The sequence below is a fragment of the Tenrec ecaudatus genome, chromosome 6 (assembly GCF_050624435.1).
Source record: "Tenrec ecaudatus isolate mTenEca1 chromosome 6, mTenEca1.hap1, whole genome shotgun sequence".
NCBI classification, from domain to species: Eukaryota; Metazoa; Chordata; class Mammalia; order Afrosoricida; family Tenrecidae; genus Tenrec; species Tenrec ecaudatus.
In genome coordinates, this window is record NC_134535.1 from 48,546,787 (window position 1) to 48,564,649 (window position 17,863).

Consider the following 17,863-nt stretch of genomic DNA (forward strand, 5'->3'; position numbering starts at 1 on the left):
CTGAAACTTGATCTTAATTAATCATAGAGTAGCTAAGGAAAATGGAAGAAATAATGAAGTCAAAGAGGCAGAAAGCGCGAGAAGACAACATAAAATATTACAATGAAATGTGCACACCCCTAGGCTCAGAAAACCAAAAGGGAAGAACATAGTTAGCATATCTTAAACTGAAAAAAAAACCTGAATAAAAGAATGCAAGGCACTAGTTGCCTAGTGGCAATCTTGAAAGATTCTGTGGGAAAAATATTGAATAATGCAGCTTCAAAAGAAGATGGAAAGCATATATAGAGTCACTGTACCAAAGAGAATTAATCAACATTCAGCCATTTAAGGGCGTAGTGGATAAGCAAGACCTTATGGAAGCTCAAGCTGCACTGAAAGCACTAGCCAAAGCAAGGCCCCAAGAACTGATGGAATATCAATTGAAAGGTTCAACAAGCTGATGAAATAGTGAAAGCATTCACTCGTCTGTGCCAGGGAATTTGGGAGACAGCTACTTGGATAACTGACTATAAGAGATCCATATTTGTACCCAATCCAAAGAAAGGTGACCCAACAAAATGTTCCCATTATAGAACAATATCACTGATAACACATACAAGTAAAACATTGCTGAAGATCATCCAACACAGTTGCAGCTGCCAAGGAGCTGCCAGAGGTTCCAGCAAGAATCAGAAAAGGATGTGGAACAAGGGATGGCATTGCTGATGTCAGATGGAGCTTGATTCATGGCAGAGGATATCACAAAGGTGTTTACTTGTATTTTATTGACTATGCCCAAACATTTGACTGTGTGAATCATAACAAACCATGGATAGCCCTGAGAAAAATGGGAATTATAGAACGCTTCATTTTGCCAGTGCAGAGCAGCCACATGGGGTAACTGTAGGGAAAGAAAGAAGGAAATACCGCATAGTTTAGAATCAGGAAAGGGGTGTGCCAGGGTTATATTTTCTCATCATACACATTCAATCTGTATGCTGTGGAAAGAAGCAGAGAATCAGGATTACACAAAGAAGGATGCAGCCTCCGGATTTGAAGAAGTCTGAACAGCCTGTAATATGTAGCGGACACAGCTTGCTTGCTGAAAGTAAGGAGGACTTGAAGTGCTTGCGGGTGAAGTTCAAGGATTGCAGCCTTCAGGATGGAATAGGACTCCATGTAAAGAAGGCCAAATCCTCACAACTGAATCACAGGTAAATTTATGATAAGTGGAGCAAAGATAGAGGTTGTCAAGAATTGTGTCTTGCTTGGTCCACAATCAGTGCTCATGGGAACAGTGGTCAAGATGTCAAAGGACCCATTGCATTGACCTAATTCATGGTATTTTCAATTGCTTCATGTGCATGTGAAAGTTGTACATTGAATAAGAAAGGCAGAAGAATAAACACTGCATTTAATTATGGTGTTGTCAATATTGAAAGCACTATTGACTGCCAAAAGAACAAACATCTGTCTTGGAAGAAATACAACCAAAACGTTCCTTGGAAATAAGGATGGTGAGACATCTTCTCACATACTTGAGACATGTCATCAGGAGAAAGCAGTCACTGGAGCAGGACATCATGCGTGGTGAGGGGGAGAACCAGTGAGAACCTGGAAGGCCTTTGGAGAGTCTGAATGGACACAGTGGCTTCCAAGACAGGCTTAAACATAAGAACAGGCTGGTGCAGGACCTGGTGGTGTTTTGTTCTCTTGTATATTATTGGGTCATTATGAGTTGCAACCAACTCAACAACAACAACAACAACCCACGTCTTCTGTGTAAAACCAGTCAAGTACAAAGAAGATGCATTTTTCTAATAATTACTGATGATTGGGATGGAACAATTAGAAACAAAGACAAAGGAGAGCAATTGAAAAGATGACCTCAGTTATAGAAATGCCATCCTGCTGGGTATAAAATAAATCCTTTGAGAAGCAGCAAGAACCAGGTAAACCTTGTAGATTCGGAAAACAGCTGTGCATCAGAGAAACATCAGCTGAACCAGGAGGCAGAGCATGAAACAGAGTGGTGGACTTCCCTGCCCATGGAGCCAGTGTAGTTGAGTGTTTGGGATGGGATACTGACTTGTCAAGTAGAGTGCCCCTAGCCATTTAATTGGTGGGTGATAGGATGGGGGAGGGGTAGCTGGACTTTGCTGACATGGAAGTAGGAACTGAATGTCTTGTCTCTGAGCACTTAATTCAGGTAGCTGGGTATACTGACCAGGGGAGCTTGAGCTGAGAACCTTCAAGTTGAGGCTTATGGTACAGTAGTAACATTTCCCTTTGCGCATGAAACAACTTTGTTACATGTCCTGAAAAGCAACTTCATCCTGAGCATTTGTCACTTAGATTGCAACCTGGTAAGTTCCTTAATAAGCCCTATAATCATCAATATCAATATGATATAAACACCCATATAATATCTGTGAGGTCTGTGTTGTCATTTCAATGAATATTAGAACCAAGATTTAAAAGTAGCAAATTCTAGTTAAGAGAACAAAGTATCCCCTGGATTGTCAAGACGTGTTTGGTCATTAGTGTTCAATGGGTCAAATCAGTAAGTGGATATCAGAAGAGACCTGAAGACAAGCTATTATACCAATGTGCACAAAGCCTGGAGATAGAAAACCAAAGGAGAAGAAGCAGCTCAGAACTTCTTTGTTGCAAGACCCAAAGAAATAAAGTCCCATCCTTGAGTTGCCCTATTGAAGGATTGTTTGGGCAAAAGTATTGAATAATGCAGGAAGCATCAACAAATATGAAATGATACACAGAGCCACTGTAGCAAAGAGTTGCTTGTCATCCAGGCATTATAAGAAGTAGCACATATGAACAAGAACAAACAGTATTGAGAGAACAAGGCCAAAATGCACTAAAGACCTTAGCAAAAACAAAATTGATGAAATATCAATTGAGATTTGTTAATAAACAAAAGCACTTACTAGTCTATGCCAGGATCTTTGGAAGACAGCCCCCTGGCCAATGGACTTGAAGAGAGCCCTATTTGTGGCAATGAAATATTCCAAAGCAAGATGACCCAACACCATGCAGAGAAGATAGAAAAGCATCTTTGATGTCACATGTATGTAAAATGTTGCTAAAGTGGGTACAGCAGCACATTCACAGGGAGGTGGATTCAGGAGAGAATGTGGACTAAGGGATTGCCTTGCTGGTGTGCAAAGGCTGAAAGCAGAGAATATTAGAAATTTACTTGTGCTTCATTGACTATGCAAGGATGTTCGACTATGTGGATCACAACAAACTGTGGATAATATTGAGATGACATAAATTCCAGAACACTTCACCATATTCATAAGGAACCTGAACATAGACCGAGAGGCATCAGTTGATGGGATAGGGTAACGGTTGGAAGTCTGCCGAGGCGTCTGTCAGGGTTGCATGCTTTCATCACGCGGCTTCACTCTGTACACTGAGCGAAGGGCGTGAGGAGCTGGACTGTTGGAAGAATGCTACGTGAGGCTAAAGTGGGCCTACAACAACCTATGCGAGGCAACGCCGTACAAATCTGCTTACAGAACGTGAAGAGGACTGGAAATGGTTACTGATAAAGATCACAAACCACCCTCTTCAGTGTGGATTACAGTTCAATCGAGAGAAAGCAAAACTTCTTACAACATTAAACAGCATCATGGTAAAGAGAAACGATTGATGTTGTTAAAGATTGCATGTTTTTTGGATCCATAATCAATGCTTATGAAAGCAGCTGTCGAGATAAGAATATGTATTGCATTGAGAAAGTACGCTGCACAGGCCTCTTTAAGGCATTGTCACAGAGAGGTGATATTTTGAGGACTAAGGTGTGCCAGGGATGAGCCATGTTTTTACTCTTTTTCTGCGTGCGACAGTCGGACATTGGGCATGCAAGGCTAGAGAAGAAGTGATGCATTTGAATTACGGTGCCAGCAAAGAATATTGGAAATACTTTGGATTGCAAGGAGAAACAAATCTGTCTGGAAGAAGTACAGGCGGAATGCTCCTTGGAGGCAAGGATGGTGATACTTGATCTCACATACTGTGAACATGTTATCAGGAGAAACCGCTCTTTGGGAAAGGGCGTCATGCTTGGTGAAGGAGAGAGTCAGCAAATAAGAGGAAGACGCGCCCCAAAATGAATTGACACCACGACTGCAACAATAGCTCAACCACCACAATAATTGAGATGCTGCATGACCACGCAGCACTTTATTCTGTTGCATCTAGGCTTGTGATTTGATAACACCTAAAAACAGCAGCCACTACTACTCATAACAGTGATATTTTCTTAAACCTTTTGCATGCCATACATTTTTCTTATTTCATTTAATATTCATAACACACCTAGAGGGTAGCTCTGTTTTCAAATGAGGGACCCTTTCAGAAATCAAGTAACTTACCAAGATCTTATAACTAATATGTGACACACCAATGTGGCTTTTCTTTTCTTCAGATGTCTCCAAACTTGTGAAATTGCTCCTGAAATACTACAGCCTCCTGCATTTCATATGTTTAAATTCCCACTTTAAGTTGGGATGTGGTAATCTCTTAATGTGTGATTTTTAATTCTTAATTTGTAGCATTTACCAAGGTGTTTATCGAACATGTACAAATTTGCTTTTCAAAAAATCATTTGATGACAACTTCTCCATTATTAGCAAAGATGCCATTGACTGGAAAATGATCATCAAACTAGACAGACAGAGTCAGATCCAGAGAACTAAGAAGGGTAGGAGTGTCTCTGCTTGAAGGAGATATAATCTCTTACGTAAGATGATATTTGAATTGGGCCTCGAATCACCCTGTTAAGCATGGGAAAACAGGAGTCTACCAAGGGAAGGATGATGCAGGCAGAATACACATGTGCAAAGGCGGGCAGCTCTAAGGCTATGGCATTTTAGGAGGCTTGCTGGGGAGGAGTGAATGGAGGAAGGAAATGACATCAAAGCAGAGGCCAGGCTCTACAGTCATGTCACTAGCTTGACCCGGTAGGTATTTAACTTTGTCACCCTTACTTACTGTAAGAGTTGTAGACAGTCAAAGACATGATATTAAATGCATCCTTGATAATAACTGATGACAGCACTCATGTCTGATGGTGGTCAGACCTGATTAGGAGACACTAATGCAGTAATGGAGCAAAAGATGACTTAGGATGGATAGAGAGGGTCACATTGGAGACGTATTCTTAGGAGGAGAAGTAAGACAGGAAAAATTCTCCTCTTAATGGACAGTTCAAACAGATAAAATATTTATGTGTGGAAAGGCTATCTCTACAAAAAACATTGTGTGATTTCAAGAGAATAATGCCCAAATATTTTTAGCAGCTATTCTGCTAACCTGGAGCATTTTCAGCAACAGATCCTAGGGCCCACAAGATTTCTTTTGGAGACCTGGCATCTTCCTCAAATTTCCTCGAGCAATTGAATCCTCCAGTTGTTTACTAGACATCCAAAGCTTAAAAGTGGACTCAAACATGCCCTTACCTTTCCAGTCCAAACCACAACATTTATTCCCTCTAACCAGGCTTCCTGGGAAAGATGCAAACCCAAACCAAACTCATTGCCGTAGCGCTGATGCTGCCTCAGTTTCCGAGATTGTAATTGTCAATGGAAGTAGAAAGTTCCGTCTTGCTCCCATGGAGTGGCTGGTGCTTTCTAACTGCTGCTGGCCTTGCCAATGCAGCCTGACCCTTCACCACTATCCCACCAGGGCTCGTGGGAAGTTCCAGTCAGCACTAATGGAGATTCCACCAAATCTGTTTAAGACATAGAAGAGGAGATTAGTCCCAGATAGTCAATGAATACTTGCTGAATAGCTGAATGAATCAAATTTTGAATTCACTTTAATAACTTTGACTTAATCACATGAAAGATAATAGAAAGGAGAAAAAAAAACCCTTCAATTGACATTTTCCTATTTCATCTTGCTAGTGAAGTAGCTAATGGGACACTCCTGAAAATTACTCTAAGAGACTGTAAAATGGATTTAACTTCTAACCATTATGTAATATTAAAAGCGCCATTATTTAAATTTCAAATAAGCATATACTTCAACCTTTTTAATCTATTATTTTTCAAATACCATCTTCAAATTGGTCTTTAAGAGTCATTCTCCATACTTCACTTAAGATGAAGCAATTTATTTCACTACTTATATGCAGATTTATGTGCTGTAATTTCATCCCTGATAGTTTAGATAGAAACCTAAAGTTAAACATTCTTTGGACTATGTATCAGGAATTTCTATCATTATGTCTTAAGAGATAATTAGTAGCACTATATGCTGTTTAAAGTAGGACGCCTATTATTTTAGGTGCTTTGGAAACATTATTTCGTTAAAGAAAACATTATAAAGCCTAATTATTCTTTACTCATTTTTCAGATGGGCAACAATAGAGTCAGAGTCGTAAAATGATTTAGCCAATTTTGTTCTGCTCTTTGTCAGTGGTTTGTTTTTGTTGTTTTGTTGTCTGGTTGTATACTGTTGCTTTGTTTTCCTCTGTCTTGTTTTCGTGCATGTTAGTGTCTCCACAGGTCTGTCTGAATAGGACAGGCTGGATGAACTATCTGGAGGAAAAACAACAGGACCGACAGTTCCGGGGGGACTTGGGGTGGGGGGCGGTAAGGAAGTTGTGTTAACAAACACAGGGACAAGGGAAAAACATGGGACCCCAAAAGGTAGAGAGGGGGGAGTGGCAGGCCTGGTGGGAAATGATCAAGGGTAAGGTTGCTTAGAGAAGAGGTATACTCTAGCCCAGGTGGCGACGAAGCATGGTAGTAGGGCAGGAGGAAAGTCAAGGGAGATGGAGGAAAGAGCTAGGAGTCAAAGGGCATTTATGGAGGTCTAGACAAAGACATGTACATGCAAATATATATAGGAGGATGGGGAAATAGATCTATGTGTCTATATTTATAGGTTAAGTATTAAGGTGGCGGAAGGACCTTGGGCCTCTACTCAAACACTCCCTCAATGCATGAATACCTTCTTTTATTAAATTAGAACTCTATGATGCTCACTCTCCCGACACAACGGCTGGAGTCAAAGTGGGTGAACAAGTAAATGTGCTGAAGAAAGCTGATGGTGCCCGGCTATCAAAAGCGATAGTGACTGGAGTCTTAAAGGCTTGAAGATAAACAAGCGGCCATCTAGCACAGAACCAACAAAGTCCACATGGAAGAACACACCAGCCTGTGTGATCGAGTGGTCCCGAAGGGATCAGTTACCAGGCATCAAAGAACAAAAAAATCATATCATTGACTGCACACCTCCATGATAGGATCGCTGAAGACAAATGGGTGCATAAGCAAATGTGGTGAAGAAAGCTGATGGTGCCCGGCTATCAAAAGAGATAGTGTCTGGGGTCTTAAAGGCTTGAAGGTGAACAAGCGGCCATCTAGCTCAGAAGCAAAAAAGCCCACATGGAAGAAGCACACCGGCCAGTGCGATCACGAGGTGCCAAGGGACCAGGTATAAGGCATAATGTAAAAAAAAAAGATATAAGTGTGTGTATGTATATATATATATGTGTGTGTGTGTATGTGTATATGTGTGTATATGTATATATGTGCCATGTTAAATGAAGGGGGAAGTGCAGAGCGGAGACCCAAGGCCCAAGTGTCGGCCAATGGAGATCCCCTCATAGAAGGGTTTAGGAGAGGAGATGGGTTAATTAGGGTACGAGGTAGTACCGATGAAGAACACAGCTTTCCCCCAGATCCTGGATGCTTCCTCCCCCCAACTACCATGATCCGAATTCTACCTTGCAGGGCTGGATAGGGCAGAGGCTGTACACTGGTACATATGAGGGCTGGAGGCACAGGGAATCCAGGGTGGATGATACCTTCAGGACCAAGGGTGTGTGGGGTGATGCTGGGAGAGTGGAGGGTGAGTGGGTTGGAAAGGGGGAATTGATTACAAGGATCCACATGTGACCTCTTCCCTGGGAGAGGGACAGCAGAGAAGGGGGGGAAGGGAGACTCCGGATAGGGCAAGATATGACAAAATAACGATGTATAAATTACCAAGGGCACATGAGGGAGGGGGTAGAGGGGAGAGAGCGGGAAAAAAAAGAGGACCTGATGCAAGGGGCTTAAGTGGAGAGCAAATGCTTTGAGAATGATTGGGGCAGGGAATGTATGGATGTGCTTTATACAATTGATGTATGTATATGTATGAATTGTGATGAGTTGTATGAGTCCCTAATAAAATGTAAAAAAAGAAAAGAGGAGAAAAAAATGATTAGGGCAAAGACTGTACAGATGTGCTTTATACAATTGTTGTATGTATATGTATGAACTGTGATAAGAGTTGTATGAGCCCCAATAAATTGTCAAAAAACAACAAAAAAAATGATTTAGCCAAGATCTTTTAGCAACCAAATTATATAGAAAAGTTCAGCTGTAACTCTCTTGCCTAACAAAATATGTAGACTTTCTAAACCTGACTCATCAAATTTTACCTCTGTCCTTTCTAATTCATCTAAATGTTAACGTGAATCCATCCATAGCTGGTGTTTTGTTCCAAACTACTAATTCTAATATTTCACTTATTTACTCTAGGATGCAATTCTATCTTTATATCTTCATACTTTTATGTATAATTTTTTAATTATCAGTGAAAATAAGTTTCACTCAAAGTAAAGTAAAATTGAGTCACAAAATAGATATTAACAGATGTCGGAAATCATGATGTTTGTCGCTAACAGTAGCATGTTTTCAGCATAATGGAGTTTAGACCAAGGAAAACCAAAAGTAAACCAAACTCAATGCCATCAAGTCAATTCTTTGGGCCTCCTGGTGACCCTGTCAGACAGGGTAGAGCCACTCCTGTGGATTTCCCAAAAGTGCTCACAGGAGGGGAGACCTCATCTTCCTCCTGAAGAAAGTCTAACCCATGAAACCACCAGGGCTCCTTTTGAACCACGGGGAAGACAGCTCTATCCTCGCCGTGTTACTGTTGGTAGTTGCCACCGAGTGGATTCTGACACGGAGCGAACCATGTTGGCCAAGTAGCACTGCTCCCCAGTGTTTTCAAGACTGACTCCAGAAGCAGGTCTCTGGGCGAGTCTTCAAGGCCCCCCTTTAAGACTGAGTCGGTTCAAGCCGTGGACATGTCAATTAGCAGTCTCGCCCTTAACGGGGCCACTCAGAAAACGCAGAAAATTATTTTTTCAGTGTTGCCAAAATTCAAGAATTGAGTATATTCATAATTTTTGTGAAATTTTCCTGCTTAAGAGAACAAGCTATGTTTAATGTAAAGCGTTTTACTGATGGAGTGACAGGCAGAGATTTTATATTCGATAAACATCAATAACCACATTCTAAGTAAATGTGCCTTCCCAAGTCCATGCCCCAACCCCCGAATAGGAGGGCTTTGGGTTCAGAGCATTAGGATAGTTGATTCAAACCTGTTACACTTTATGATAAGGAACTTAGCTGCAATGAAGACTTGTTGCAACCAACGAAAGCGTGTTCTTAATGTTCTTACACATTCTTTTTGTCTCATGTGAACATTTTAGGTGTATCAATATATGCATGAAACGATAACTGTTAACGGCTGCCCTGAGTTCCGTGCCAGGGCCACAGCAAAGGTAAGGCTTGAGTCACTTTAAAAATATACTGGAGCCCAGTGATGTAGTAATTGACTGGCGCGCGTGTGTTTCAGGTATTCTCGTGTGTGCACTGTAAGAGAATTTAGACATCAGTGGCAGCCCAGAGTCTAGACCAGTACTACTTCCCAGGTAAAACTCCTATTGGAAATTGAACGTTTCTGCTGCTTCTGTGGCTTAAGAAAGGAGAATGATTTCATTAAGCTCACTAAATGTCCATTTGGCACAAGCAAATCTACTGGTTCATTGTGCGAAATACTACACGGTTCTCTGACCCCTTGCTCTGATACAAAAGAACTGTTCGCTATTTGCTGCAGGAAGATTTCTTTGCAGAGGTCCAAAGATTTGATTTAAGTTAGACGTGGGAAGAATTCACCTGATACCCACTCGTCTGTGATTGTCCTCCGTTCAGCTCAGCAGTGGGGAGCTGGCTGGAAGAAGGTGGCATTAATCTCAAAGGAAAGCCCACGGCCTTTTGTAGTAGTGAGCACATTTTCTCTTTCACCACTGAAATCCAGAGTTGGCAAAGAACCTACTGACTGAAAAATTACAGCAATAGGACGATGAGATTATCTTGGAAAATAGACCATTAGGAAACCATTTTAACCACAAATCACTGATGGAGTTTGTATTTTTACAAACACAGAAATGTTATCACTGATATACAACTTACTTCTAAAAAACATTTATCTTTATAGTGTACTCTATGGAGAAAGGGCAAGTAACAATACATATAGCTTTCCTTTCAATTATTTCACGTGTTCTACCACCTCTTACTTAGTCTCTCTCCTCAGTTTGCATTTTTATTCTGTATTCAAACAGTAACACTGCACATTCAGAGTGGATTTTTGTTTTGTTTTGCTTTCAACCCAGGCAAGGGAAAAAAGGCTTATTATTATCATTACATCATGCTTTGCTTGTACTGAAGTGGAACACACACAGAAAAAAAAATGATCCCTACATGGTTTAATTAAGGGGGAAGTGAATGATGTAGCTTTTTACCATTCTCATTTCTTATTCATGTAGAACAGCAGGACAGCAGCATAACATTGCAGTAGCACAGTACTTTCTGGTTGTTTCTGGGCTGTCTGCATTGCATCCATGTCAGCCATTCAGATCTATGCACGAAGACAGATTCGCATGAGCAAATGCATGTAGCTAAAGGGAGCCGTGGTTTCCACGTTGTTCACTCTCTCTCCCTCAATGCAGGCAGTCGCTTCGTGCTGAATTGATGTGATAATGCTGTGTGTGGAAACAATGGACGGGAGGTGGGGATCAATATTGTCACAGTGTCGGGGAAACCTCGATCCACTGTGGTTCGGGAAGGTTAATGGGAAGTGGAAAGGAAGAAATAGGCAGAGAGTCTTCTTGATAGAAACAACCTAAAGGCGCTTTTATTGCCATTGGGGCATGGGACAGAGCAGGAACTAATGGTAAGTTATTTCCTTGAAGTTATTTAAAGAAATTAATATATTAGTGAAAAGTAAAAATGTGAGTCTGTGCTAAATTATGTTTTCTATAAACCATATATAAAACCAATTTTAAAACGTTTACATTATTTGATCTCAGACATGATTCATTTTGCATAAATCACTCTAGTAAGTTGAGACATTAAAATGTATAAACAAACTTATGCCAGATAAGACCTTTCACAATAATTTGGAATATTGCTTTCAATTAATAATAGTTTATTTGAATCTATCATTTTGGTGTAGTCTCCCCCCACCCCCTTCTCTTTTAAACACACTCATTATTGCGGGAAATAAAACAGCTGCATGTTCTAGGCTGATGTTCTGGCAATATCATATATACTTCCACAAGAATAGGAGTATATCCATAAACATTTCCCTCTGGTTATGCAATAAATATTTATTTATGGTCAAGTACCAAGGAGTACCAGACACGACCCCAGCACTTAGGGCGCGCATAGAGAAGCCATGTGCAAATGATCGTAGGACTGGGTAGTATGTGTGCCGAGGGCTATTTGACGCTTCGGAAAGGCTTTCCGGAGGAGGACATGCACCATCATGGGAGCAGCTCTCCTGGCCAGGCAGAGCCTTCCAGAAGGAAAGATTCACACAGGGCTGCGAAATGCAGAAAAGCCTTTTGTTTCTTGCGGCCTTTCTTTCACAGAAGAAAGTCGGAATGGTATGAGGACTTTTCTGGATGTCTTTGGCTGCCCTTATTCCTTTCCCTCCTCTGGTCACCAACTGGCCCTCTTCTCTTCCAGGCAACAGTTGCCGCTTTTGCAGCCAGCGAAGGCCACTCCCACCCTCGGGTCGTGGAACTGCCAAAGACGGACGAAGGCCTTGGTTTTAACGTGATGGGCGGAAAGGAGCAGAATTCCCCCATTTATATCTCGCGCATCATCCCCGGAGGGGTGGCGGAAAGACACGGAGGCCTCAAGAGAGGAGACCAGCTGCTGTCAGTCAATGGAGTGGTAGGTTCTTACAATAACCAGAGGTTTGCCCCAAAGCTTCCTTGGTTTCCTTCCTTCTTTCTTTCTTTCTTTTTTTCTTTCATGTTGATAGTATATCAACATTGAAATACTGGAGCTAATCATAATTTTGTGTCCACTTTGCTAGTCGTTGGTGGGCATAAAACCTGTGAAAGCAGTAATTTTATAGTGGGGATGTCTCATTTCATCTTGTTTGGGTATGATGAAAATAGACTGTTTGAAAAACCATCCCAAGAAATTACTCCAACTAGTGGGCTCTCTTTCAAACAAGAGTCCAATTGAATCAATGTGTACAACAATGTAATGCTTTTACGACACTTATAGTCTAGCATTTTTAGGAGCAAATGTACATTTTTTAAAAAAGATACAACTCCTCATGCTCCTAGCTTTTAGAATATTAATTAAAGAGGGATAATAACTTTAATATGGCCTGAGATTACACATGGAAGGTGAACTGATATAAAGACAATTATTTAAGCCTTGACTGTAGCTCCAATGAAAAGATTGCATGCTGCATCTAAAAGAGTTGTGTTGCCTCCTTCACCATGTGCATATGAGTTTCCAAATGAAATGCCAGTAAACTAAAATACATAGCATTTTTTCATTTAAAACATGAATATACATATTTTTCATTACCATATATACTCGAGTACAAGCTGATCTGAATATCAGCCACGGCACCTAATTTTACCACCAAAACTCCATTAAAAATGAGCGGGCGGGGTGGGTAGGGGGAATCTAAAAAAAGATGTGCTTATACTCGCGTATATATGGTAATTCATATTCTTTGGATGCCCTTCTCTCCACATGTAATAAAAATTTCTAGATAAATTGCTTCCTATAAGATAAATAATTTTCTGCAAACACAAAAGAAACAAAAATAATCAAATTTCAGAAAAATAAATATGAGTATCTCACCAGTTCGAACCCCCCAGCCCCTTCCCAGTGGAAAAATAAGGCTTTTTCCACTTCTGGAAAGAGTTATGGTCTCAGACCCCCACAGGGCGGTTCCACCGTGCGCGGTCGAGGCACTGTCAGTCAGAATCGAAGCGATGGCCCTGCGTTTACTAGTTGTCAATTAATCTAGGATTTTTCTCTAAAATTGAGAGATTTTAATAAATAACCCAGGTTTGCATTATTTGTGACCATGTTGCTCCCTGCTTACAACAGAGTATCTGATGGAAATATATTTAGAATATGATTTTTATTGATAGTAATGGATTAAAGTTTTTTTCTGTCCTTTGCATTTTATTTCCAGTTCTAGCACGGCAGTGGGGGCCCAGTGGGTTACCAGTTGGGCAGTGAAACCAAGGGGGAATTCTATTCTGATCGACAGAGTTGTAAGGAGTCAAAAGGAACTCTAGAGCCATGAAAAGGCGTGGCTTGACGGAGGTGCTGATGGCCTAGTAGTCGTTTCCGTGCTGTTGATCGTCTTACGAACTTGGGTTTCATTCAGCCAATGCAGCCCACTCAGGCACCGTCTGTCAATGGAGGCTGACGCGTGGCTACCATGCCAAGCAGGCTGCGTTGGAATGTACCAGCCGAGACGAGCTAGGAGGAAAGACATGATAATCTGCTTTTGAAAATAAGCTCATGAAACTGTAAGGACCCCAACAGTCGTGTCCGCAAGGGATCGTGAGGTAGCACACAAGACAAGGGAATCTTCCGTTTCCGGTCGCTGTGAGTCAGAGGCCAACTCAACAGAGCTGGTAACAGCCTTGAGGGCTTGATCGCATCTTGAACTTCAACTCTGCCCTGCCCTCCGATATGTATCAGACTCGAAAATCCGAGTAGTTCATTTTCTTCCATATCCCACTTACTTTTCTTCAGGTGATAATGCTTTAAGATGAGTTTTTTGTTGACATTTATATACATGAATTTCATAATAGAAGCCTAGCTCAGTCATGTCACTATGTCACAGAGTAATCCGTACCTCGGTGTGTGAATTTATAGTGTCTCTGAATATATGGATAAGTAAAAAGAAAATGTGGGTGTAAAAGTAGTATAAAATGTACCAAAGTAGAAAAACAAAAGGGCAATCAATAGATGCGAAATCAGTTTCATAGGTGGTAGATTTTTAATGTCTTTCAACTATGCTCAAGGGAGCTAAAGAACCTAGATAAGAGATACGCAGGGAACACAACTGTGGACATTTCACAGTCACTCAGCCATTGCTTGCGATTCCCTTGAAAGGTGCCTAGTAAGCAAGGGGGTTAGGAACAATGGCATCAGACAGAGCAGGCTTTATTGTAATACCCATCAGACTATGGGTTAATGTCCTCTAAACACTACTGTTCTTGTGTGCAAAAGTGAATACTAACGAGAGGGTCATTTGAGGCAGATCAGGCAATATTTCAGAGTCAGGAATTTGTGGTACCCTTTAGCTGACAGGTAGCTATAGCTCCATTGTCACCAATACTGTGATGAAAAATGACAGGCCTCACTAAGACATGTCTACCCTGTACAAACACAGATGGGGACTGCCTCCAAAAATCATAATACTCCACATACATTCAAAACCTTGACATGTACCACCTCACTTCCATTAGAACATGTGTCATGTTACTTAAGGGGCCATAAAAGTCCATTTCGGACTAGTTTGCCAATTGCAAAGCATCAGTTGTTGATGGAGAAAAGTCTTGCAACTGTTTTTTTATGCTAGTCCCCTCAAGACTGGCTTTGCTGATGTAATACGACCCTCGGGGGTCTGGCTCACTACCAGCGCCTTGAAGTGGTTAGAAACTCCACAGCTGGACGCTTAAAATATGAACACGTTCTTATCATGAGATAAGATGATAGTAGTAGATAGTCTGCATTTTAAAGTGTTTTTAAAGTAGATTGTAGGCTTACAATAATGCCTGATGTTGATCAGGTGCTTGTCAGAAGGCAGTTTTCCTTCTGTAAATAAGGGGACTTCAGGAAGGGGTGAAGAGTAGCTAAGGCCAAGGTGGCGAGCGCCCTGGACTTGCACCACAGAGTCTGAGACTTTTCCAGTATGAAACTTGTTAGGCGCGTGGCAGTATTTATTGAAAATCAAAAACAATATCTATAGTGAAAGAGCAAAATAATGAGTTGATGGAAAAAAAGTAACCAAATGGTTTCTTCTTTGAAATTAAGTACCATTGGGGGGAAATTAATATGGAAGCTATTCAGAACATGGCAGTGTAAACTGAGAACACATTTTGGAAGGAAGTACTGTGAAGGGCCGAGGCTGACCTTAACTACAGCAGGGTAAGCACTCTGGCAGGAAACGGCCAACTGTCATACTTGGAAAATAAGTATTCCGTGGATCTTCCAGGTTCTGCAAAGAGGTCTTGATTAGGTTTCTTGTTTGTTTTATAAACCCTGTTGATTGCTAGAATTAATGTGTCATGGTGTCTTGTAAAAATTAGACATGTTAACACCAAACTGTTAGTGCAGATATTGGGTAATAAAGAACAATAGGTACATTTTAAAAAGAAGAAGCTATAGCAATTGAGCAAGTGACTCTTCTCTGAGCTTCTTAGAAGTCAAAATGGAAGGAAAAAGCACATCAATATAATTCTCCTTGGGAGAGAAAGGTTTTCCTGTCCCTGGGTTGAAGGGGAATTTCTCATGGGATTTTTGCAAATGTGACATTGCAATTTCATAGAAAATAAAGAGACCTTTGTGTATGGCTACTTCTTATGCCAACTCCCAGGGAAAACTTAGAACTCAATGTTCAATTAAACATGGTAACGTCACTGCTACAAAGTCAGAGCACTACAGTCGGAATTTGTTTTCTAATGATCTACTTTTCACAATTTTCTGCTCGTTTTCCATCAGTAATTTTGAGAAAGAACTAAAGGACTCTTTATAAATCTCAGAGTCTGTGGAGCTAGCAGGATATAGTTCATGATGAGTCTGAATATACAGTTCTCATTGGAATGGCACAATGAGACTAAATTAGCTACATTTGTGTGGAATCAGGGGGGCATTGCTAATCATAAAAACTTGAAGAAAGAGTGGGGGTGGAGCGCTAGAGAATTTCAGTTAATTTCCAGCGAAATATGTATAAATCAAGTTGCAGTGGGTCAGAGGGCATAAACATATATGTTAAATATATGTTAATATGATTCTTGCGTTGCTGTTTATGGTAGCCCCAAGTGCACCCCATGGTCAACCCATGTGACAAAGTAGCACTGCTCCCTAGGGTTTTTGGCTGCGGTCTCTATGGGAGCAGATAGCCAGGTATTTTTGAACTAGTGGGTGGGTTTGAACCACCAACCTTTTGGTTACCAGCCAATCACAAATACCTTGCATCACCCAGGACACTTGAATGTAATTATTCCGATTATGATAAGTATCTTGCACAGAAAATGGAAGGAGCTTGGTCCAGAACTTGAGTGCGCTGTTCAGCTCCTGTGCTCTTTCATGGTTCCATCTATTACAACAAAAAGTTTGTCCTGAAAAGAGCAGCCTTGTACATGAAAAATCACATTAAAGAAGCAATTAAATTTTAGAATAGAGATAGAATATTTTGGACAACAATAGATGAATCCCGTCGCCATTCCGTGTGCCCGGTAATAGATGTCAAGACCAAGACCAAAGGGTAAAAGCCACAGGGAAGGCGGATCTCAGCTTGTTATTAAAAAACAAACAAACAAAACTTTTGAAACTCCTACAGCTGTCTACACCAAGAAAGGCCCACTCATCGGGCACTATGTGGTCATCATTTCAAGTCGTAGTCATTGATTAAAAGACCTGTTAAGGATATCTCAAATCTGCCAAGTATATAAGGAGATAGTGGGGGCCCACAAGTCCATTTTAATTCTATGACTCGGACTTGTTGCCTTGAAGTAATATTTTGCTGAGTGATTACTATAGACCCCATCCACAGACACCTCCTCCTAGTCTGAAGGCTGGCCCCAGCTACTTTCTGAATACCATTGTTGTTGCTGTTGTTAGTTGCTATCAAGTAAATTCTAACTCACGACCAGCCTATTTGTGCAGAGTGGAATTATTTTAAGGGCTTTCCAAGTCCGTGGCCTTTTGTAAGGAAATGACAAGGACTATCTCCCAAAGCATCTCTGGTTCGGTCTGAGCTAACAAGTCTTAGGCCAGCGCTCACATGCCTAACAGTTTTCATCAACACTCGGGGACTCCTCGTGCACTTTTGAGATATTTTCCGTAAAAGAAAGATGAAATATCTATTCTTCTTTGAGGTCTTATAAAGAGCAAAATGAAATCAGATATATTCCATAATATACTTGTGCTAGTCTAGGTTGACTAGCGACACAAATCCAGTGGCACTCATATGTGTGTAAGAGAGAGCTTTTATCAAAGAGCAATTATATATTCAGAAAACATCCCAGCCCAGGCCAGATCAAATCCACAAGTCTGATACTAGGCCGATACTAGTAAGTCCGATACTAGTCCATACATTGCTCTTCACACTCACGCAGCACCTGCAATGAAGCAAAATGCAGGAAGATTATAGACCAGCGGGTGCAGCCTTTTGGACCCAATGGTGGTGGAAGCATCGTCCTGCTGGCGTGGCTCTCCACGTGGATCCTCCAGCTCTCCAAGTTTGGCTCTTCGACAGGAAGATGAAGCAAAGGGAAAGTCTCTCACAAAGCTCTGCAAGTCTCTGTGTGGACTGTCAACAGGAACGCAAAGGCAGAGAAAGAGAAGTTCCCAGAATCCTCGGGGAAAGGTCACACCTACAAGGAGGCATCATCAGGCTGTGACCTGATTGACAAGCTAGACTCCATCCCTGGACTTATTTATCAAACTGACATGACATTATGAAACTCTACCACAACACTATATTCAACATAGAAGTTAATTGTATT

General features: G+C 41.1%; 1 protein-coding gene across 1 annotated transcript in view; it reads left to right on the top strand.

The window, feature by feature from the left end:
• Window positions 1-17,863, top strand: part of LIN7A (lin-7 cell polarity scaffold A) — a 245,494-nt gene that overhangs the window by 160,626 nt on the left and 67,005 nt on the right. Inside the window, exons 3-4 of the mRNA XM_075551225.1 lie at window positions 9,503-9,574; window positions 11,823-12,032. Coding sequence (XP_075407340.1) covers window positions 9,503-9,574; window positions 11,823-12,032 — 282 coding nt within the window. The remainder of the gene's footprint in view (window positions 1-9,502; window positions 9,575-11,822; window positions 12,033-17,863) is intronic.